The sequence below is a fragment of the Malus sylvestris genome, chromosome 4 (assembly GCF_916048215.2).
Source record: "Malus sylvestris chromosome 4, drMalSylv7.2, whole genome shotgun sequence".
Taxonomy (NCBI): Eukaryota; Viridiplantae; Streptophyta; class Magnoliopsida; order Rosales; family Rosaceae; genus Malus; species Malus sylvestris.
Genome location: NC_062263.1, coordinates 3647483 through 3672496, shown reverse-complemented (window position 1 = coordinate 3672496; position 25014 = coordinate 3647483). Strand labels below are relative to the sequence as shown.

Genomic DNA, 25014 nt, shown 5'->3' with positions numbered 1-25014 from the left:
TTAAGTCCTGGACCAATTAAATCGCCAGAGTTTTCACCGTTCTGCAATGCTCACCTGAGGAGCAGGTAGACCTTGCGGCGTATATGTTAACAGGCAAGCTTATGAATGGTGGCAGATCACTCGTCCTTTATTTGTAGCCTGAGGACCCTTAACTTGTGAGCGGTTTCAGACTGCATTCTTTGAGCAATATTTTCCAGAGTCATTTCGGGATGAGCTGGAGGCAGATTTCTCCACTATCAAGCAAGGCACCAACACAGTTACTGATTATATGGCCCGTTTTACTCAACTTTACTATTTCTTTCAACACCTCTCTGGGGAAAAGAAAACGAAGAAACTTATTAGGGGATTCAAGTCTAGTATAAGGATCTGTTTAGGGATTACTTTCATTCGCTCAGGTGATTGATTGTGCACGCACATCAAAGCTTAATGAGGAATTGAGGCACGAGCGAGTGGAGAGTAGAGGAAGAGGGCCCGATCAGAGGGCCAGTCATCTGATGTGTTTTCGGGTAGATCCCAAAAATGCCAAAGAATCTCGTTTGGTGGTTCTTATGGATTGTCACATGGAGGACATCAAGGTACTTCTCATGGAGATTTCCAAGCTACTTTTAAATGAAGCTCTCAGCATTCTGCTGAGGTGAGTCCTTAGAGCCATTTTCGAGAAAGTACTCATAGTGCGTACAGGCGCGAATCCCGGACTTCTTCTAAAAGGCATTTAAAGAGTTATTTTAGAGGATCCCGAGACCAGCCACAGAAGACACTTCCATAGATTTTCACTCACTACGAACGCTGACACTATGGCGCATGTAGAGATGGTTCTAAGATTTGTACTAGTGCGGCGAGACTGGTCACTATTTTGAGATTGCCCATAGACTACTGCTAGCGGAGTTGGTAGACTCACTGCTAATGTTGGGGGCTCAGTAGCATCTTCGGCATAGAGTAGGCCTTCTGAAGCACCTTCGGGCTCAATCCATCAGAGGATTGGGCAGCAAATGACTAGATAGCAGAGCGGCAGACAACTTGAAGGAGGTTCTCAGCGAGTTGGGGCCTAGAGCAGTGGAGTTAGGACATCTCAAGTGGGTTCTCAGTGAGTTGGCAAGGTTTATGCAATATCCACTTTGGAGGCCGAGGCTAAGCCTGACACAGTCAGGTATTATTCATTTTGATTCGCTCCCTGCTAGGCCATTATTTGATCCTGGAGCCGAGAATTCTTTTATATCAAGTACTTTTGTTAAGTTTTTTGGTAAACCTATTGAGACAATGGATGTGACATACTTTATTTCCTTTCCTTTTTCGAGGCTTTATATTGTTGACCAAGTAGTTTGATCTTGTGAGGCTCAAGTGGATCAAGGTGAGATGACGGCAGATTTGATGATTATTCCAATGCGAGATCTAGATGTCATTATAGGCATGGATTACCTATCCATATATCGCGCGAATTTCGATTGTTTTTAGAAAGTGGTAACCTTTCGACTGCTTGACAGACCTGAGTTTCAGTTTGCTGGAGTTCATAAACTTGTTCCACCACCAGTAATGGTATCAGTTGCCAAGGCTAGACGACTCATGAGGCACGGATGTCAGGGTTATTTGGCTCATGTCATAACTGTTGAGCAAGGAAATAATGAGATTAATGCCATTCCAGTAGTTAGAGAATTCCCTAACGTATTTCCTGCAGAGTTACATGGCTTGCCCCAGTAAGGAAGATTGAGTTCACTATTGACCTTATGCCAGAGACAACACCTATTTCTACGGCTCCGTATCGTATGGCGCCTTTGGAACTCAAAGAGCTCAAAGCACAGTTACAGAAGCTATTGGATAAAGGTTTAATTCGACCCAGTGTTTCACCTTGGGGTGCTCCCATTCTCTTTGTGAAGAAAAAAGACAGATCATGTGTTTGCACATCGATTATCGTGAGCTTAATAAGGATGCAAAGTGACAGTGCGAAATAAGTACCCTCAACCGAGGATTGATGACTTGTTTGGCCAACTTCAAGGTGCTCAATATTTTAGTAAGCTAGATTTGGGGATTGGTTATCATCAATTAAGGATCCGAGATGAGGACATATCGAAGACAGCTTTTCGGACTCGCTATGGTGCGTTAGCGCAAACTCCAGGCACTGATTGTACAAGTGACAAGCCTGAGTAGATTTACAAGGAGCCGGTGGGGGTAACAGTGCAAAGATCAGAGATTTGGAGTGATTACGTTGCCCTTTTATCTTTCTTTGTAGTATTTCTTTTGGAACTTATATTTTGAGCGCCTATGGTCATGTCTTGGCCCTAATGAGGGTTGTGTTTTTTGAGTGTACAGATTTGTATATATTTTGTGGGGGAGAGTCCACTATCATGTTTATTTTGAGGTATTATTTCTAGCATTTAATTTTGTATCTTGTACATATGTTAAGATGTCCGCTACGTCTCTGTGTCACATGTCGATCCTGGACGTATGTTGAGATCTATATATATATATATATATAAGTTCATATTCTTAAGGAAGTACATACTCCAGAGTTGTAATTAGTTTCAGGTCAGGGATTGTGATGGGTGGATCGAAATTGGAATTATTATATGTTGTTTGGTTGCTTGCTTCAAATATGATAATAGTGACACAAAAACTGAAAACCCAGTCATTGGTTTACTTTTTCCTCCTTTTCGTTTACAATTTGAGTTGGAAGGGTAATTACTACTCATTTTCTACAATTTTTTAAGATCTTATAAATCTATTTCAACATTATATTTTCTCCCAGTTTACAATTCAGCAAAATAAAAGTTTATATATCCATTTACAAGAGGATGAAAATAATCCCATTAGTTAACTTTTATTCATGCTTGGATGCAGATAATTGTGATAGAAAAGTTTGTTGTGGTTAGCTTAATAGAAATGTGATATGAACCATTCCAAAAGTCCACTTTCTTTTTATATGTACGCTTTAACATATGTTAGTTTTAATTATTCATGAGCAAAAGAAATTTTATTTTTCTCCTCCTGGTATACTTAAATTCGTACATCAACATATATTATATATTAAATGCACTTGAGTATTCAATTGTTTTTAGCAATTAAGAGTCTTTCTTCAATAATTACTGTTTGGGTTAAAACTTAAACTTTGGGCTTAGAAGGGAGTTGGCCCAAAAAGAGGAGAAAAGCCCGAAGCTCAGCACAAGCCCAGAAGGCAGACAAGGCCTTTCCCGACTAGGTGCAGATCATTTGCACCACTTGCTCACCTACCCAAGGGCCAAATGGTATAGACCAGCCAGCTAATCAGCCCAAAAGTACTTTATAGTGGCAGTACAAGTAAATAGCTGATGAGTCACTATCCTTCAAAACTACATTCAGGCAAGATTATTGCTACAGGAGGCCAAGCCAAAGTGTCTATAAAAGGAGAAAGAGAAATCAAAGTTAAGGACACTCAATCAAACAAACAAATACAAGCACAAACTCTGCTCAAAGTCAGATTTGCCTTCAAAACGAAGCTGTAGTCAGCCCAAGCCTTCATCCCCTTCGGGATAAACCCTTTGTAATAGCTCTGCTACCTTGTTCAAATCTTGCTGTAGTATCGATTTCTTTCTGTAAACTTTCCTCCCAACCCCTTTTCTAAGCTTTCAAACCTTCTGATAAACCACAAAGATAGGAAGTTGCAAGACGATCAGCCTTGCCTGACAAGGTTAAACCTTGCCCGACCCTCTTTGTTTTTGTCTTTTCATTCATTAGCCTAGCAATATGTTGTATACTACAAGTTGTATCCAAGTTATTTCTAGTAATATGGCTATTAAAAGACTCTCTCAGCGCTTGAATCCGATTTGAATATGTCTTCACAGTTCAAGCCAGATCTAAGTTCTAAGCCCTCGGGCATATAAGATTTGATCACTCTAAAAGTCCTTGGCCTCAAGGCATAAAAAAGAACCTGATGTGGACTTAACCCATCCACGACAAGCTTTGATAACAAGAAGTCCGAAGTTACTTGAGGCGCAAGTAATCAACTTGTCACTTAGTTTTATTTCTGTTATATTATGATTACCATAGAATGTTCGACTACGGAATGAATTCTGATGGGAAGCCTCAAGGCCTATTCAAGGCCCTACAAAGGCACCTATTTGGATTCATCATGTTCCTCAAGCTAGAACATTGAGTATAGAAGGAGTTTTGATGGGAAGTCTCAAGGCCTATCTAAGGCCCTACAAAGGCACCTATTTGGATTCATTCTGCTCTTCGGGCTCAGGTAATCAGAAGTATAATGGTTATAAGACTCATATAACCAAGAAAATGAACCTTATGTATTCGAGTACTAAGATAGTTATTAATGGGAAGCCTCAAGGCCTACACCTAAGGCCCCACAAATGCACATGTCAATAACTAACATAGTCTCTCAAATATATATAATTAAAACTCAAACATCCGTTCGACATCTGCCATGTTGAAGATGGCAGTGGCACGTCTGAGCACTTAAAAGTTAATCTTGATTGTGAGCCTCAAGGCCTACACCTAAGGCCTCACAAAGGCATCTTTCAAAGTTAACTCTGTCCTTCTCTTTCAGCCTTGCCCGACAAGTCTTGCCCGACAGGCTTTGCCCGACAAGTCCGCCAATAAAGCAGAAGCCCGACAGAAAGCATCAACCGGCGCCAACCTCTCGGGGAGCTGTGTGCTCGTCGGCTAGGAAGCATCCCCAACGGAAATTCCTACCACGAACAATTACACTTTTGTTCCGCCATCTTCACTAAAATGTCTTTGATTTACATTAACAACTTCTATTTTATAATTTGTAGCATAGAAGCATACATATGAGGGCAAAGAAAAAGTCTATGTGTTGATCACGGAAGTTCGAAAAAGCTAATTAGTATATGTGTAAACAGAATTGTAAATATGATTGTACATGCTAATCTGTAAATATGCGTAAACACAGAAATTCGAAAAGTTGTTGTAAATAAATTCGAAAAGTTAATTGAAGTGCATGCTAATCTGTTTCTTATGCAAAGACATTACATTAATTTTATACAAGTTAAAGAATGAGTTACTTACCCATGTTTGTTTGAATAATCAAACCCAGACAGATCGGCTGCAGCCTTCAAGGCACGCCTCCACTTGTGCACCTTATCAATACTATCCTTGAAACGTTTTTCAAGTTGAGCAAATGCAGCCGCGTAACTCCCGCGTTGTTTTCTTACATCAGATGGATTGATGTCGTAGAATACGGGTATAACCTTCTGGCCATATCTTTCCTTGCATTCGAGTATCTGCACGAGTTCATCCAAACACCATGTGGAAGAAGCATAGTTTTGTGAGAAAATGATCACCGAATGCGTGGATTTCTCGATTGCCTCTAGAAGGGCAGGTCCGATTTCTTCTCCTTTCTGAAGTCTGTAATCTATGTAGGTTTCAATTTTCTTCTGAAGTAAGGCAGCATGAAGATGGCTGGTAATACCAAGGCGGGTGTCCTCACCTCTGAAATTGATAAACACATCATACTTTTCCCGACGAGGGGGGATATTAGCTTCAATACCATCATCATCATCATCATCTCCACCAGCAGCAGAGGACGGAGAAGAAAATGTTAACCATCTGCAGCAAATCTGCAAGATAGTCATGATACACTCCATCTGTTTCTGTGTTTCTCTCAAGGAACTAACAATAGACTTGTAAATTGTGAGTAAAAAAGAAGAGAAAGAAGCGAGCGCTTGATAATATATGAAAGAAAGCGAAGGGGATATTTGAGATGAATGAGATTTCTTAAGTTATTGAAAATTTTATGGTGCTCAGGCTTTCCTAGAAAATCATCAAAGAGAAGAAATATTAAAAAAAACCCCAACTCAAGCACCTTTACCTTCCGCGTACAAAAATTCAACGCGTTCACGCGTGAAGAAAGGCCAAAGGCTGATGAAACATTGATGGACATCATATTAATCAATTTGTATTGAGAAATTATATAGCAGCTTCATGCTCCAATTTGCAATAAACAATCACCAACACCAGTGCCGAGGTGCCAGGACGCAACACATGGCTTTTGTTTTTCTCTCAGGAGCGATGCATACGGCTTTAGTATTTATATTTTGAGTGCATTTTTTCTCACTATTATTTACTGTGGTGTATACTTACCACCTTATTTATCACCGTTAGATGAGTTTGAATATTGAGATTTGTGCTTATCCATTTCACGAATCTCGAAATTCAAACTCATCTCATGATTATAACTAAGATGATGAGCATACAACACATTATATGGTATTGAACAAAAATGCTTCCTTATATTTTAGGTAACTTGTGGGGCCCTCTATCTATAGGCTAGATGATGACTAGAGTCAAAGGCTGCTTTTGACCCAAAAATGCGGTGGAGTTGGTTTGAGGCTGGCTGCGGTCCAAACCGGGGAGAAATTATTCGGGGAGTCGCTGGTTGTGTTCCAAGGTGGGGAGAAATTATTTGGGGGTGGGGTGGGATTGGGTGGTGTGGGACGCGCATTAAGTAAAAAAAAAAAAAAGGAGAAAAGAACAACTCTGACTCACAACGTTCCACCTTGCAAACGCACTCATAAAATCAAATAGAAAGAATACATAAGAGCTAACAAATCATAATGTTACATATTTCAGATGCACTCGTGAAATAGAATAGAGTTGACACACAAGACACGAAGTAGGATTCCAAACTCTAAACGAACATAATTGGAACCGAACATAATCTAGCGATCTAGACGCACTCAATGGAACTTAACAAAGTGTGGGGATCCAAACGCACTCAATGGCATTCATGTATAGAGTATTAGTAGATTCCAGACACACTCTTGGAATCAGAAAGAAAAGTAATATACGAGGGATTTAATATTCATGTATGAAATTAGGGCCCAAGCGTGTTGCGGCTTTTATCAAAGCGAAGGTGTTTAGGTCATCTCCAACCGATGGCTGGCCAGAGGGCTCGTTTTAGCCCTCTGGCCCTCCAAGATTCTCCAAGATATTAATATTTTAATGAACAGTACAGAGCCATATTTACCTCCGTCTCCAACCGAGGGCCAAAGGGCTCGTTTTAGCCCTGTAAAAAAAACCGTCTCCAACCGAGGGCCAAAGGGCCATAGGGCCAAACATAATTTATTATTTAAAAACTACAACTTAATTTTATTTAAAAATCATGTTGGTTAGTGTTGTATAATTTTTATGTCGGTTAATGTTATTTAATGTTGTTTCATATTGTTTAATGTTGTTTCATGTTACTTAATTTAATTTAATGTTGTATAATGGCTTAGGAAGTTATAGGAAAAAAATAGAATTTAAAAAAAATATGAAACAAATTTTGTGAAATAGAAGTTATAGGAAAAAATGGAATTTAAAAAAAATATATGAAACAAATTTTGTAAAATTGAAGTTATATGAAAAAAATATGAACCAAATTTTGTAAAATATAAGTTATAGGAAAAAAATAGAATTAAAAAAAATTGAAACAAATTTTGTAAAATAGAAGTTATAGGAAGTTATAGAAAAAAAAAAGAAAAAAAAAGGTTTAAATTCATAAAAAAAAAGGTTTAAATTCATAAAAAAAAAAAAAAGGATTTACAACGGCTAGTGGCGCTAGCCGTTGGAAGTTTGAATTCAAAATGTTATTTCTGTCGGTTGTAACCGACAGAAATAAGAAACATTAAAAAAAAAATAGCCAGCCCGGGGCTGGCTGGCTGGCCGAAAGCAGCCAGCCCTCCAGCCCTCCAGCCCTCTCCGATCCCGTGGGGCCCTCCCAGATTCCCGAGCCCTCTGGCCTAGCCCTCGGTTGGAGACGGTTTTAGGGTTATTTTCGGCCATCTGGCCCTCTGGACCCTTCGGTTGGAGATGGCCTTAGATGCCCCTTTAGCCCCATCCCTTACCATTTGTTTCGGTTTTTTGTTCTACTTGCAGGGCCTTGTGTTTGTGGTCCGGATCTGTTGGGTCTTCTCCGGTGTAGCAGTTTTTGTGGCATGTTGAATTGTTTTGCATTGGAATACCTTCATTGAATACAACGCGAAATTAATTTTTTTCGGGTGCTACCCTTGTTGTCGCTGGCGAGGTGATGGAGGCGACAACTGTCAGCCTCTGCAATTGAAGATTAGGATTCTTTTTTTTTTCCTTCCTTTTTGTTGAATGGGCTTTGGTTATCCCCACCTTATTGGGCTACTTTAATGTAATTGTACTGAGCTTTTGGCGTCCGGTAATTAAACCTCATAAAACCAAATTTGTAAGCATAGTCACAACACCAATCCAACAACATATATCAAATAACAGATGACAGTCAATGTTCCAAAAAATGCAGAAACAATATAAAAAAAAAAAGGACGTCTCCAAGTCAACAAGTCTCTCGGCTTTGCGAAGGTCGGGGAAAATGCAGAAACAATATAATTTCATAGGCCTAATCGAATAAATGGTCCCTATGGTCATAAGGTATTCAGATGATAGCCCATGTGGTAAAAAAAATTGGATTTAAACCCTTGTGGTCATAATCTGTTAGGATTTAAACCCATGTGGTCTAAGTCTGTTAGGATTTATGTCATTTTGTCATTCCTCCATTAGGTTTAGGTTGGTCAAATCGGATAAATGGTTTCCGTGGTCATAAGAAATTCGACAGATAGCCCCTATGGTAGAAAAAAATTGGATTTAAACCCCTATGGTCTAAGTCTATTAGGATTTATGTCTGAAATTAGAGGTTATGTCATTCCTTCGTTAAGTTTACAGGTGGAGCAGAGTTTCTCTGAGTATCTATCAATAAAAAATATCTTACAATAAAAAGAGGGGGAGAGAAGATTTCAGAGTTTCTCTGAGTATCTATCAATAAAAAATATCTTACAATAAAAAGAGGGGGGAGAGAAGATTTCGGTTTATGGTAAAAAAATTCATTCATCTCAGTTATTTCACAAGAATAAAAAGACGAAAACAGAGGATCTGTTGAATTTCAAATAGTTAGTTTCACAAATAAGATACGAAGACTTACTTCACATTTATAATTACACAAAAAAACTATTTATCTCAGAGAGGTTTACGTAAAATTATGGGAAAACATCAACGATTACTGTCTTATTTGTCAAAGAAAAATAGAATATGTTATAAATAATTAATTAATCGGTTGGACATTCGGGAGTCAAAAACTCGTTAATTTTATAAAGGCATTTTGAATTATTTGATTTATTAGATCTTGAATTTTAATGAATTATGTGATTTATTAGTTCCACCTGTAAGCTTAGCGGATAAATAACAGAACCTCTAGTTTCGGGCATAAATTCTAACAAACTTAGATCACATGGGTTTAAATCCGAATTTTTTTTTACCACATGGACTATCTTCCGAATACCTTATGACCACGGGAACCATTTATTCGATTTTGCCAACCTAAACCTAATGGAGGAATGACAGAAAGACATAAATCCTAACAGACTTAGACCATAGGGGTTTAAATCCTAACAGACTGTGACCACAAGGGTTTAAATTCGAATTTTTTTACCACATGGGCTATCATCCGAATACCTTATGACCACGGAGATCGTTTATCCGATTAGGCCTAATTTCATAATATGGACCTTGACTTTACTCGTCAGCAATCAATCACGGATTATATTGTTCTTTGCAGTTATTACATACCCAACTGCTTACTCGCATTGAAATAAACATACATAGACAGTAGAAAAATAAGAAAAATCGAACCTTGTTTCGCAAGCTCAGATGATGAAAAGCCTGTAGAAGTGACCAAAAGCAAGAGCAACTGGCCGAACCCAAGACCCAGCTAAAAACTCAGAGACCCATTTGCAGAAGCTCCACTTTTTGAGTGTTAATGGCGTTTAAAGGATGATAATTTGTGTAGGACTCAATAACTCAATGGGAAGGGGCCTTGAGCCTTGGGGAAGAAGGAAAGATCATACAATGAATGTATGAACGATTGAAAGGGACTGTGAAATCAAGGTTTTACCCAAATCCTAGAGTGAACCGACTGCTCAGCTGAGTTCCCAAATTCTACTTGACACTTCTGACGGTTATATCCGTTGATCTTCTTCAATTCATCCAATCCGACGGTTGAAAATTAGAAGGGTGTGTGAGAAGTAAAAATGGGTGTGTGGATAGCACACCCCTATTTATATCCGTTGATCTTCTTCAATTCATCCAATCCGACAGCCGAAATTAGAAGGGTGTGTGAGAAGTAAAAATGGGTGTGTGGATAGCACACCCCTATTTTTAAATTTGACACATTAGCATTCCTCACTTTAAAAATGATCGTAATTTTATTTATTTTTAATTAATTATTAAATATATTTACTAGTTTTATTGTTTTTTTTAATTGAGTACATCGATATTTTTACACGAAGAGGAGGGGGAATTCGGCTAAACCACATAATAGACAGCTTAATTTGGTATCAACTTCACCATCCACGAGATTCGAAGCCAAGATCACTTCCAAGTGAAGAGTAATACCATCAACCGTAGTACTGAGTGACTTTGTTGTTTCTGTTTTAAAAAAATATATATATTATTATGCCACTTAGTACTACGGTCTCATAGTATTCCTCTTCACTTATAAGTAAGAGGTCTTAGAATCGAATCTCGTGGGTAGCGAACTCGATACCAAATTAGATTTTCATTGTGTGGCTTAATCGAACTCTCCATTTCTGTAGTGTAAAATATATCGTTGTACTAAAAAAAATATTATTATAATTTGATTTAATAACATAATAATTTAATTTATGGATGAAGAATTTTTTTTTAAAATGTTAAAGTATTAGATAAGTTGTAAAATTTAAATGTCGTACTTAAAATTTGACATGCCCAATAAAAGTGCTCTTAGCTGTTGAATTTTGGAGAATGTCTGGCAATTTCTTAATCGTTAACAATTTCTCATTATTTTCTTTTGGTTACAACTTTCCTTTTATATAACATTTTTATTTTCGAAAAAATTATTAACGAATTGTATAAATATAGATGGTCGGACTAGATAAAAATATTACAACTTATCTGTTTAATTGCTATGGCTGATTGAATAGTGGAACTAGTTTTAGTTGGCTTTTTTTTTCAAATATAATCTTTTACAGAATAATTTATAATATAGATGATTTTGATAATAACCACATAACTTTGTCAATTGTTCACTAGGTGTTTGAAGAAGAAATTTTCACAATTTTGTGGAGTGAAGCAATATAAATTATTGGTTTAAGAAAAAAACTACACTATGGTGAGAAAATTTGAGCAAGTTGCTCAATCAGTCAACTATAATAATTTAAGTATCCAACTCGCTAGCACCAACAAATGAAGAAGGATATTACTATATTATTTTAATTAAATAAAAAATAAAATTATTGTTTTTTTAGAAATAAAGATATATTACACTATGGGGTGAAATGAATAAATTAGTTTCAAACTCATAATACACAAAATTCAGACGTAAAATATCTTTTTTATAAAAAACGAAGAATACCACTATATCGTATTATTAAATAACAGACATAACATTTTGACAAATTAATTGATGTGGACTAAGAGTAAGGAGTATATAATAATATTAATCACTTCTTTAATAAAAAAAATAGTTACCAACTTTTTATTTATGTAATCATGTGTGTGTGTATATATATATATATATATGGATGTGTATAAAGGAAAGAGATCATCTTCGAGGTTATCGGATTAAGTGACCTGAGTTTTTTAAATTTCATTTAACGGTAAAAAATTATATAGTTTTTAAGAAATCAAAATAAGTAGGTCATTAGATGAAATTTCAAATATCCGAATCACTTAATCCGGTGATTTTAATAGAAGAGATCTATATCTGTTTTTTTTTTTTTTGGTCAATATCCGGATCTCTTTTCGTATATAAAAAACATGCATTATGTAACTTGTGGGGCCTCTATGATAGGGACTTGGATTGTCTGCCCTCCCATTTCGGTGCCCTCCTGTTTGTGTGGTCACGGTTAAACCACGTCAACATTTTATATTACTATTTCTTTTTGTTTTATTATTTTTATAAAAAACCAATATAAAATGTTGACGTGGCTTAACCGTGACCACACAAAACAGAAGGACACCGAAATGGGAGGGTAGACAATCCAAGTCCCTATGATAGAGGCTCTATCTATAGGCTAGATGACGACTAGAGTACTAGCTATGGTCCAAAGTGGGGCATAAAGTAAAAAATGTGGAGAAATGAAAGGACAGAAATCATCTTTTCATTTTATGCGTTGGAGTTGGATGTTTGAGTTGTCTTTCCAAAAGCACAACACTAGGCTTGGCCTCATAAAAGTAAACATGCTCTCTCATACAATGTCACCCCCTGACCACGAGATATACACAGGATTGACACATAATTTCAGAACATTGAACACCTGTCAACCTGCAAAATTACCCTCTACATTGTGAGAATGGTGCATCGGGCAAAGCAAAAACTCAGACAAGCTATAAAGCTCGTGTGAGTGACAGTAATACATATGTGATTGAAAAGTCAATCAATCTCATTTATAAAACATTTCACAATACTTTGCATGTATAAAATATCTTCACTCACAAAATCCATTGATGAATCCTCACTGATATTCAATCGACTTTCCTTTCAATATATATTAAAATAATAAGGCCAGCAAACGCAAAACGTTCCACATTCCGAACGCACCCATGGAATCAAGTACAAAGAATACACAAGAGCTAATACGATTCACAACGTTACGCATTCCAAATGCACTCATGAAATAGGATAGAACTGACACACAAGACATGAAGTAGGATTCAGACTAACTCCATGCAATCCATAGGATGAATGTTCCAGACAAACTCAATGGAACCGAACAAAATGTAGGGATCCAGACGCACTCAATGGAACCTAACAGAGTGTAGGCATCTAGACACACTCAATGGCATCCATACATAGAGTATTAGTAGGATTCCAGACACACTCCTAGAGTAAAAAAGAAAGGCAATACACTAGGGATTTAATATCCATGTATGAAATCAAGACGCAAGCATGTTGCAGCTTTGCCCAAAGCGATGATATTTAGATGCCCCCTTAGCCCCATCCCCTTCCCTTTTATTTTGGTTTTTTGTTCTACTTGCCGAGGCATGTGTTTGTGGTCCGGATCTGTTGGCTCTTCTCCGGTGTGATGGTTTTGGTTGCATGTTGAATTGTTTTGCACTGGGATACCTTCATCAAATGCAACGCATAGCTGATTCTTTTTAGGTGGCTACCCTTGTGGTCGCTGGCGAGGTGATGGCGGCAGCAGTGGTCAGCTCTTGCGGGATGAAGATTATGATTTCTTTTTTTATTTTCTGGTTTTTTTGTTGAATGGGCTTTGGTTATCCCCATCTTATTGGACTAGTTTAATGTAATTGTATTGGGTTTTTTTTTTCATTAAATGAAATTTCTTTTTTCTTTTTTCAACAAAAGAAAAAGAAGCTTGCCTAGTCAATGATGACTTTCCATGGATTTGTCTATATAAGCCGCAACTAAGGTTGCAAAAATAACAGCTCGAATACCGTTTGTAAATAATTCAAGGAACTGCGAAAAATCTGGATCAACCCACTTTATTTATTGGTGTAAAATAACTCATTCTTTATTGCTGATTCATACACATATTCTTTTTTTTCTTCGAGATAATTTGTATTGAACTTGTTATATATGAGAGCGAAAATTAAGATATTTCATTTACTAGTAAAAACAAATATCACTACGCAATATTAAGCAGTAGAGATATGTTAAACTGTGATTAACTGGTAAATAACAATGACTATTTTCAAGGGAAGTAGACAAGTAATTTTTTTTTTCCATTCAGAAATAGTTGGTTTTTTTTTTTTTTTTTTTGCCTTTGAAAAGAAAAAGAAATAGTTGGTTGTTGGGCATCACATTTTCATCTTCTTGAAAACCACCTACCATTGGTGCATCTAGGGATAATCGGGAGGTCCTAATGTAAGTTTTAAACGCATCCTCTCGAGCGTCGTTGGGATATGTAGGAATAAGTATCTTATCGAACACTTATTAGACATAAAAGAGTCTCGCAGCATACATTCAAAAGATCCCCCAAAAACCTTCAATGGCACCTTTCGAACCTCTGGTGAGTCATGAGACCACCCTAATCCATATGTGCAGTGGCGGATCCACAGTGGGGTCGTCGGGGTCGCACGACCCCTTGGAAACCATGGAAACAACCTTGAAGCTCCCATATGCGACCTCTTGGAGCTGGGGTCGTCGGGGTCGGAGGCACGCCAACTGTTCGACAAAAGCCCTGAACGAAAACTGGGCAGGAAGAGGAAGAAGAAGCAGCTCTATCTCCTCCCTTGCTGCTGCTGCCCCCAAACCCTCAACTCCATCTCCTCCCTTGCTGCTCCCCTGCTGGCGGCTCTAACTCCATCTCCTCCCTTTGTTTATATTGTGACTTGTGAGTATTTATTTTGAATATTTTGTATATGTAGAATATATTTAATTAATTGAAATTCAATTCATATTTATTTTGTGAGTTTTTATTGTGAGTTTTTATTGATGGTTTGTTTATATTGTGAGTTTTTATTGGTTTGTTTTTACTGATGGTTTGTTTATATTGATGGTTTGTTTATATTGAAATCCAATTCATATTTATTTTGATTATGTTGATGGTTTGCTTATATTGTGAGTATTTATTTTGAATATTTTGTATATGTAGAATATATTTAATTTAATTGAAATTCAATTCATATTTATTTTGATTATATTGATGATTTGTTTATATTGTGAGTTTTTTCATTTTAACACCAATTATTTTGTTAAAAATTATTAAAAAAATTTATTATTGTTCCATGCACAGATTAATTCGACACTGCACCAAACGCCCGACTAATGGAGTTAGTACTATCCGACGACTATTTATCTTATCCGACTGAAATAGTCAGTACAGTCCGAAGTACCAAACGAGGCTAAAAAAAATTTTCGCGCTGCGCACGCTATGACCCCACAAACATTATTTCCTGCATCCGCCTCGACATATGTGCATCTGCTCTTACCACCAAGTATAGTTGTATTCCGTTCCTTTTTTTTTCACCTCGAATAATAAGGCAACAAAATAATGTGCCCCAAAAAGACAATTATAGTGGACAGAAAATACATAAACAACTATAGAGTCATTGTAAAAAAAAAAAAATACTGAGGATACTCTCTCAAAGACTTTTCGACACCTCACGTTTTTTTGCACTATTTTTATAATGTTGACACGAAATTGTGCTAAAAATATGAGGTGCTAAAGAGTTTATAGAGACTCTCTATTAAAGAGTCTCACTTTTAAGAAAGTTTCATTACCATTTCTCAACAGAAAAAAAATAAAAAATAACTACAAAGTTCATGGCACTAAAAAAACATAAATGAGCATGAAGTAGCGCTACCATCGCACCTACTTCATTTAATTAAGAAGATTATCTAGAACATACGGGGAAACTGAGAAAAAAATCAAGTTTCCAACGATCCAATTGTGAAAAATAGTGAACAAAAGTCTTAATCCAACTATTGACTATTGGTCTTGCAATCCCATTCCCAGATTGTTCGAGGTTTATATGCTCGTATCCAAAAATCTGATCCCAAAAATAATGGCGTCATAATCCCGATCTTTGTACATTGATGTGTACAAAAAAAAAATTCTAAATATATGAAAAAGTCTTTCTACGTCAAAAATCATTAAAAATTAATAACAAAAGAAGAAAAATATACAAATATTATTGAAATATTATGCGTGTAGCATTTTTAGATACAAATGTACAAATTAAGTTTACATAATCTAATCAACCAATTCATTTTTCAATTGATAAAATATAGCTAACTCATTCAATATTTCTTGCGACATAGTTGATCGAAGATAAGATTTGATCAACTTATTTTGAAAAACTTCTTTTTGCAGAGACAATGGTAACCGATAGAGTTAATAAAATTCTATAAGTAAATACTCAAAGGCTCAAAGTCTGTATACTTCTTATTTGATCAGACAAAGTTTGTAATATTAGTTTATAAATATAGATATATATATATATATATATATATATATAATTTGGCGGCCTAGGCAGCCCCGCCAACTGTTGCTAGCCGGCCTAGACTTATCAGCCATGTATGCTCATTATTCACTTGCTTGCGCATTGCCTTTTCTTCTTCCTCCCATCTATGCTGCCGTTTTTTCATAAGGACTACTCAAAGGCTTGTTGGCATGTGCAAGCAAGTAAACAACGAAAATAATCTTGAGCACAGTCATGTCTAGCATTTTCCAATGGGTTGGATTGCAGCAAGCTGCATTCCATGAGCTACAAACTCGAGAAACAGATATCAAACCCAGAAAATTTTAAAGCGATGGAATATTCGCACAAGGATAGAGTAATCCATATTCGCACAGTTTCGAACTTTGCATCTCTGCCACTTTATCAGAGATTGTTCCTGAATAATGACAACTTGTACATCCAAGTAGGTACAAATTGGTGGCTCGAATGATGATCAACATAAATACACCTAAGAGCTCATAGAGTGTATCTTGGTGCCCTTGTGTTCTGACTCTTAAGATTATGTGATGGGAGTCGCCTTGAAGAAATGAGATAGGTTCTAAAAGGGCGTCCTTAGACTTGAAATTGTAGAAAACTCTCTTCGCTTTGTAATAGTAATTTAAAATTTTCAAACCGTTGGTTGAAGACTTGAAGCATCTTATGGCCTCGTTTGATACGTTGTATATAGCAACGGATAAGATTATTAATACATAGCCGAATAGATGACGCGCTCTTGTATTAAATTGGACCGGACTAATTTAAAGGAAAACTAATGAAAATGACTTGAAAACTTTGAGTTTTAATGATAATGACAAAATAAAAGGTAAAATGAATAGTAATAGAATTGATTTTTTAATGTAAAAATATAATTTTTCGTTAAAATAAACAGTACGAATTTTTTTTTGTTAAAGTCACATAATTTAATCCAATCCTCTTGTTTTATACGGTACACGCCCTCTTAATAAACCCGTCCAAAACACTAGTTGGTGATACTTAATGTGGGCCGGACTCATTAGCAAGAGTGGCAGTTTTGAAGTTATCACAACCATCCCTCAGTGTCTCCGTTGTCTTCTGATTTTCCTCCTAATCGGAGAAGGGCTACCAAATCCACGTTGTACGTCGTCGATTTTTAAGGCATCGAAACCTTGGTCCTTCGAATTCGTGGTATTCTGATTCTTCCCGGCGCTCCTCAAGCGTATGGCAGCCCGAGCGCGCGGCGCTCTCGATTGGTTCCATGGTCTGATCTTCCGCGAATCGCAATCCGACTGTGGCAATACCAATCGGCGAACGTGGATCTCTTCGATGCGTATTTCCGACGAGCCGGTTTGGACCGCGATGATCGGATTAGTGGCAATGAAGCCGTCGCTTTCTTCCAGGGCTCCGGTCTCTCCAAATAGGTCCTTGCCCACATACTTTCACTCTCTCTATATATGCATATATATATATATATATATATATATATATAAGTGGATATATATTGTAGTGTGTATGATTATATTTGTGTAATTATAGTGGTTGATCGGGATTTTATGTTGGTGGAAATGTATTCCAAATCAGATTGATTTTGAATTTTTAATCTAATTGTAGTTGAAGTGGTTAATGTGGAGCTCGGGATGTCGTAATTCTCTGATCTAAACTGAGATGTTTATTTCGTGTTAGTATAAATGCGGAATTGATGTTGAGAGAGTTATGTTGTCAGGTCATTAATTTACTTTCTGGTGTATCCTTTCGACCTTAGGTGGTAAGCAGACTTCAGAAATGTGTTATATGAATACGGAATAGTTAGGATTGTATCATACAAGGGAAATGTTCTTGGGTCATGATCATATCGGCAAATAGGTTCTTGAAGTTGTATGTTTGTTTTGCTGAAGGAAGTTTTTCATAAAATGTTAAATACTGACTATAAGAGTGCATTTTCTCGTTCTTTTTGTAACAGAAGTTTGGATCTGTTCTAGTTTATATTGGTTGCTTATATTATTGGCAGATATGGGCATGTGCAGACCAGGAGCAGACTGGTTTTGTTGGTCGGGCAGAGTTTTACAATGCCCTTAGAATTGTCACTGTGGCACAAAGTAAGAGAGAACTTACACCAGAAATGGTGAAGGAAGCATTATATGGCCCGGCTGCAGCTACAATACATGCACCCAAGATAAATCTTGCTGCGACTCCTGTGCCTCAGTTCAATTCTGCTGCAGCAGCACCTGACTTTCAAGGTGGTGCTGTCACTCTGACATCCTCACGAAATCTTGGGTTCAGGGGACCGCAATTACCACCTCAGTATAATTCTGCTGGAGCAGCACGTGCCACTCAGGGTGGTGCTGTCACTCCGACGTCCTGCCAAAACTTGGGTTCAGGGGACCACAAATACAATCTCAGTTTAATTCTGCTCCAACAGCTGAGTGGTTTAGGGAGGGACGCCCTTTTCCAGCAGTGCTACCAAGCAATGTTATGTTTGATGTATCCAATATTTTTCAACTTGCAACTAATTACTCTAATGCTGGCAATGTGGCCCGGAGACCTGCATCTGGTATTCATCCTTAAAACAAATCACTTTTTTATTTTTTGAAACCGTGTCTTTCTTTGATGGAGAATAGTTTCTTATTTTTCACTTTAAAAGGCTTTCAGCAGCAACCGATGCCAATTGCTCCTTCTCATGCTGAAGAAAAGCAGCAGGCCAATCAGCAGAAACCCAAAGTACCAGAATTGGAGAAACATCTTGTAAATCAACTGAGTACAGAGGAGGTTAACTCACTGAACTCAAAGTTAAAAGAAGCAACCGAAGCTAATAAAAAGGTACTTGGAAATTTTGTATTTCATTTCTTTGTGTATGCATCTTGCTTTTTCTTTCTTTTTTTCCTTTAGCTTGTTATGCGACGTATAATTTTTCCCCTGAACTTTGGAATGTTCCTAGTCCCATTGAAGCGAAGACCCCTATAGTTTTTTTGTTGTTACAAATTTGATGATTGTATTATTAAACTGGGGCTGTGCCTTTCGTTTTTCGGCCTTAATTTGTTGTAATTTTTAACTTGCTCTAATAAAATTTGTTTTGCTAATCTTAGCATGGTTCAAACAAGAACATTGAGTTTAGCCGGTGTTAGTCCAATTAGGCCATTCATATTTTTCGCTCATTGCAGTTCAGCCATCGAACTATCGCGTATTTTTGTAGTGTCGAATATTCAAACTATGGCGCTTGGTCGTGAGATTTTTACTTTGCCCTGGGTATGGGGTATTAATTAATGTCTAGGTTTATGATATAGAGGCGGATTTCAAGATGCCGCTGGACTTGTAAATCAAGTTTTAAAAATTACATATAGGATATGGCATACTTGCCCATAACTTGTGCTTTATAATGTATAAACAATTCTAAAATAATAAAAGCCTTGCCTATTTGTCAGTCTTTATTTCTTGGACGGACAAGTGAGCCATCAAAGTACAAATTTGTTGTAAAGTTGTTTCTAATTCTATCGGATAATTCTATTAAGATTGTTGGATTAAAAGTTTGAAACATCTTCCGTTCCAACGGCTGCAGTCCATGATCATCACTTTCATTTGCTTTGGACTTCATCACTTGATCCATTGACTTCAGACTCATCTCTTCATCCACCACCTTTGGAATTGTCATCTTGGTTCTAGAAAAATAAATTTTACAATGAGGTTGAGAAAATGAGACGATCAGGGATATTCCAATATGGAATTGCTTAAGGGGAGGGATCCCCATTTTTTCAAAAAAATGGGGACACGCTCCCCACCGTTGGATTTGAATTAAATGAAATCCTGTGGTTGAGATTCTATGGCCTGTGTTTTAATCTCAACCACACAATTTCATTAAAGTCAATCTAACGGTGGGGAGCGTGTCCCCATTTTTTTTGAAAAAATGGGGATCCCTCCCCTTAAGCTCCCTGATTCCAATATACCTCTGTAGCTGGTGAGATTTAGGGGTGGTTTGGGAGTGAGGTGCTTAAAAAAAAAACACCCATGAAAAAAAACTGTAAGGGTTTTAGGTGTTTGGTAAACTGAAAAAAAAATGGCTTATTTTGAAAGCTACTGTGAGAATAAGCTGAAATCAAAGGAAAAAGCTGAAGCTGCTATTTGCAGCTTTGGAAAACTGACTTTTTTTCAAAGCACATGGAGCTACCGTGCTCCTTTAATGAAAAGACCCACTATCAGACTGCTTTTTTTTCCAAAAGCATTTTTACAAAAAAGTTTACCAAACACTCTGCTGCTGATTTATTTCACAGCCGCTTATTCTCACAGCACAGCTGCTTATTCTCACAACAACTTTTTTTCAAAGCACATCAATACTAAATCAGCCCTTAGTAGTTTAAAAGAGAGAACCGGCAGAGCTAGAAGACAAATTTTCAAGTTTCCGACAAGCATAAAAGTGAGAGTTGAGACTTTTAAGGTTGGTTAAACTGTAGATACTTGTTAGGACATCCTTAAGGTGCTTGCAGCCACAAAGGTTTAAAGTTTTAAGCCTAATTAGATTTTCAATAGACGAAGGAAGAATTTCGACAGTTATCCCTTGCAAACTAAGAGACACCAAATGTTCCATTGGCAAGATTTTAGGAATTCACCACAAAAAAAGGGCCTTCTGCGATGGAACGGGAATGTCGCAAAAAATGCTAAAAACATCGTAAAAAGCTTTCAGCGACGGCCTTACGACGGTAATGAACGCGTTGCAATAAACCTATGTTAAAAATGTTTTGATAACATATATGACGCAACCTAACTGTCGCAAGTACTATTTACGACAACCTTGTGACACTATCTGAAGAATCGTTAATAATAGATGGCAGGTGTGAAAAAAATGACATCATATTTGACGCCAGATACAAATTATCTATTTGATTTTATAAACTAGAAATAAATAATTATTAAAAATGAATGATCTATAAATTATGTAGATATCTATAAGCAAGATATGAAGAATTGTGATTAATAATAAACTATAATTAATGAAAATCATTATACAGTGTATTATCATATATAAATACCAACAAAACTATAAAAGCAACGCTTAGTTGAAAGGCCCTATACATTATACATCCATGGCATCATGTAGTCTTTAGCCAAAACCTGAAACAAGCGACATTATTGGAACCATCAATAATGTATGATTTATTTTTACAAAAATCATAGTTTTGTATCAATAAGAAGAAAACAGATATAACTAGAAATAGATGACTTTAATATGGTCAAAACTCAAAAGCACGAACAGGATCTCATATCAGGGTATTAATCATACTAGTTGTACAAAGACCACTAAGCACGCGCTAGAAAAACAAGATGAGATGAAAACCCAAAGGAACTAAACAGATTACAAATTTTGTCATTGATGCAGGAAAGCCTTCATTAAAGAATCCATGCTATCTCTCACGTATTTTAGGAAAGCCTGTGATGGTCTTTGTACAAGCTCTTCATTTGCAAATAATTTGATGAGCTAAATTCATATAATAGGCTGAGTAAATTATTCAGAACTATAATCACCTGGTGTAGGTCTGCATATGTAATCCTTGGATGCTTAGACATAAGAGTCATGACTCTCAAACTCATTACCAAGGTATGTATTAAGCACCCTGTTCTGATCTCTGAATCCAAAGTATATGAACTACAACACTGATCCTACCCTAACAAAAACTTCCACAGCTTACATCTGATTCAAAATCTTAATTTCCAACCTCAAAAAAGATCCCAAGCATGTTGCTGAATCTATCAGAAACAAAACTTCATCTAATTGTTGTTAATCCTGGCAACAAACATTGCTAAAACTCCTAAAATCACGAACAATGCAGATTTATTCCAAATGAAAAATTGTGGGAAATTGTACCCTACAAAGAGGCAAAGACTCATTAAATTTACCAAACTCATACTCCCTGTAGTTTTACAAGTTTTCAAACTAATGCAACACAACAAAGTCCCATTAGGTACCCAAAGCTAAACAATTTTCCAAACTAATCCAAAACTAAACAATCCCATTAGCTATACCAGAAGTGGTTCTGTGTTTCTACTAAAACTTAAAACCCAATTGAAAAAAAAAAAACACACAACTCTGAATTTAACTAAAAAATATATTTTAGCAGAATCTACTGAGTTCCAGATCAAATTCCGTTACCACCATACTGAAACGAAAAATAATTCCTTGTGTATCTCAAAACTCACTTGAAAGCAAACGACAAAAAAAATTGGAAATAACAAAAATTGGTAAACATATTAACAACAATTAGAAAAATCAATCCAATATTAATAAAAACAATTGCCTTCCAGATTTGAGAGGAACCCTAGAAATCACTTAGCAAAAGTTATTGAATAAGAAAAAGAGAGACGATGGAGATGATTGTAGTGGCTTACAAGAACTCCGATTGTGCTCCAGAATCTCCGACTAAGCTCTAGAATCTCCGATTGAATCTCTAATTGGATGGATTAGGGCGAAAGGAGCTCCATACTTTCAGTCGAATAGGGAAAGGAAACGGTTGAGGGAGAGAAAAAGAATTTTCTTTTTCGGATATAAGGGAAAAGGAAATGCGCGCTGGGCTATTTCATCTGAAAATTGAGCGCGTATATAAAAATTTGAGCTCTGAATTTTATTCCGTCGTTTCGGGGCGTCGCAAAACCCTTTGTTGAAGACGACAGATTGTTATTTCTAACCTTTTTGCGACGTTACTAACGCCAAGGTTGCAATTATTTTCGCTCCACCATCTAGCGCGCATATTTTGTGTTATTTGTGAGGGCCGTGCTATCTGACGCAAAAAACCTGTCGTAATAAGGCCTTTTTCTTGTAGTCTTGATGCCCCGAATAAATTGTGTAGCTGCTTCAGAAACAAGGAGGGAAATACGCCGGCGTTCTAAAAAACGTCTCGATGGTGGCTCCAAATGTTTCATTAGCTTAGAGATCTCTGGGGAATGTTCAAGTTCGGAGCACCCATAGATATCGAGCACCTGGAGATTCTTCAACTTACAAATGCTCTTTGGGATACTGAAAAGCCTTTTGCAATCACGTAGTTCAAGTACTTTGAGAGCAGGGAGAAACTCGATTGATGAGTGTAGCTCTTGAACTGCTGTTCCACTTAAATTTAAGGAATTCAAATTTTCCATTGGCTCCAAGATCTCTGGGAAGTCTTCAAGTTTAAAGCAATCGGAGAGACCGAGCACCACAAGATACTTTAACTTACAAATGCTCTTTGGGATACTTGAAAGCCTTTTGCAATCATGTAGTAGAAGTCTTTCGAGAGCAGGGAGAAACTCGATTGATGAGTGCAAATCTTGAACTGCTGTTCCACTTAAATTTAAGGACTTCAAATGTTCCATTGGCTCCAAGATCTCTGGGAAGTTTTCAAGTTTAAAGCAGTCGGAGAGATCGAGTTCCTCGAGATATTTCAACTTACAAATGTTTGTTGGTAGAATCACAAGTCTATGGCAATTAACCAATGATAATTTACTTATATCCCTGGGAAGCTCAGAAAACTCGCCAAGAGATGAGCAGCCATCTAGATTAAAAGAACCAGAGACTTTCAGCTTACACATGTTGCTTGGAAGTTTCTCAAGGTTATCGCAACAACTTATATTCAAGTAAGAAATTTGTTCGTGAGACCAAACTGATCGGGGCAACTCCTTTATACCACTCTCAGATAAATCTAAGTGTTTAATATTTCTTGGCATCTCTGGAAGATACTTGAGACTGGTGCAGCCTTCAAGACAAAGATAAGTAAGCTTGTCAACATCTTGAAAATACCTAGGAATTTCAACCAAATTTGGACAGCCATAGAGATCTATGTCCACAATTTTTAGACTCCCAGAGAGATTTGGAACTTCAGTTAGATTTGTAGAGCAGTGCAGATCGATCACTTCTAAGTTTACAAGTCTCTGTAACAAGAGTAGATAGAAACATCAAGAATTGATATAATTTCTACACTTAATTTTATACAATAATTAAAATAGGCATATAATATACCTGGTCTTCTTTCCAAAGCTTCTTAATTTTGCTATCTGGCATATGAAGCTCAACTAGATTTTCCGGCGAAAAATTTGATGGCAAAGATTCCAGTGGATATCCCCACCAGTAAAGGTAACGAAGAGAATCAGGAAAGTCTAGAGAAGCGGTGGATTTGCAATCAAACATTTGAGGATTATCCACACTTAGCATTATTAGGTTTGGCATCAGTTTGAAGTCTGCGCGTTTTAGTGGTCGCTCTACACTCTTATGCCATTCAATAAATATGGCTTCAACGTTTGGAGTTTCCTGACAATAAGAACAAAGAATAAGAACAACGTTTAAATGTATACATTTTCAACATGTTAAGATGTAATGCTTATTTAGAAAAAGTATTCAACAACGTTGTAGAATATTCTAGAGTAGTTGCGATGGTAATGATGTACAAGTTTCTAGTAAAATATCCAAGATAATTGTTGTAAAATAATAAAAATTACATAGACTTCCTAGCACAATAAAGAATGAGGATCCTCTCCAGATTCCCTTTATGAGGATTTCGAAGATTCTTCAATCGTATTCACTCATCGTACATCGTGCGGTCAGAAATCATTTGAATTTTTTTTATTTAAAATTAAACACAAATATTACCTAACAATAACTGGCCGCAAGATTTACGATTAACGGAACTGATTAAAGGATCATCTGGATCCTCACAAAGAGGTTCCGGAGAGGATCCTCATCCCATAATAAAAATGGTAGTGGTATTATTACCACCTAGTTATTATCACTTGTATCATCTTTCTAGTAAAGGTAAGGTCCACCAACTCATTTGGATCTCATCTCTATTAGATAGGTGATACAAATGATAGTATAAATAGTTATTAAAAATAGCATTTTTGCAGTAAAAATTCAATCAAATTAGTTTTTTTAAGAATCTGACTTCTTTATCATAAGAAGTTTTACTTTTGTTGTGTTATCATCTAAAGTTTGCTATTTATTTTTTCTTAAAAAAGAAAAGGAAAAATTAAATGCATTTGGCTCTTACCTTGTTACTGTTCAGTACATGATAGACATCCTCATGCGTGAACAACCTATTCCGATCTTTAATACATTGTTCCTGAACAATTGTCATTCCCATTTCT

General features: G+C 36.6%; 2 protein-coding genes across 19 annotated transcripts in view; one reads left to right on the top strand and one right to left on the bottom strand.

The window, feature by feature from the left end:
• Positions 1 to 25014, bottom strand: part of LOC126618426 (disease resistance protein RPV1-like) — a 90503-nt gene that overhangs the window by 8147 nt on the left and 57342 nt on the right. For 2 of the 15 annotated variants that reach the window (XM_050286485.1, XM_050286488.1), the window contains exon 5: positions 23095 to 23307. The exons of 4 other annotated variants lie outside the window; for them this stretch is intronic. In XM_050286485.1, coding sequence (XP_050142442.1) covers positions 23095 to 23307 — 213 coding nt within the window. Of the gene's footprint in view, positions 1 to 5010; positions 5510 to 20874; positions 21022 to 21251; positions 21433 to 21577; positions 23806 to 23893; positions 24182 to 25014 lie in introns of those variants that run through there. 9 more of the 15 variants (XR_007621705.1, XR_007621709.1, XR_007621708.1 and 6 more) reach the window with 8 other exon arrangements.
• Positions 1 to 25014, top strand: part of LOC126618435 (uncharacterized) — a 74215-nt gene that overhangs the window by 11004 nt on the left and 38197 nt on the right. Inside the window, exons 1-3 of one of the 4 annotated variants that reach the window (XM_050286509.1) lie at positions 16954 to 17342; positions 17930 to 18472; positions 18574 to 19070. In XM_050286509.1, the coding sequence (XP_050142466.1) occupies positions 18041 to 18472; positions 18574 to 18807 (666 nt within the window). In that variant the 5' untranslated portion in view covers positions 16954 to 17342; positions 17930 to 18040 and the 3' untranslated portion in view covers positions 18808 to 19070. Of the gene's footprint in view, positions 1 to 16953; positions 17354 to 17928; positions 19600 to 25014 lie in introns of those variants that run through there. The other 3 variants (XR_007621712.1, XM_050286510.1, XR_007621713.1) reach the window with 3 other exon arrangements.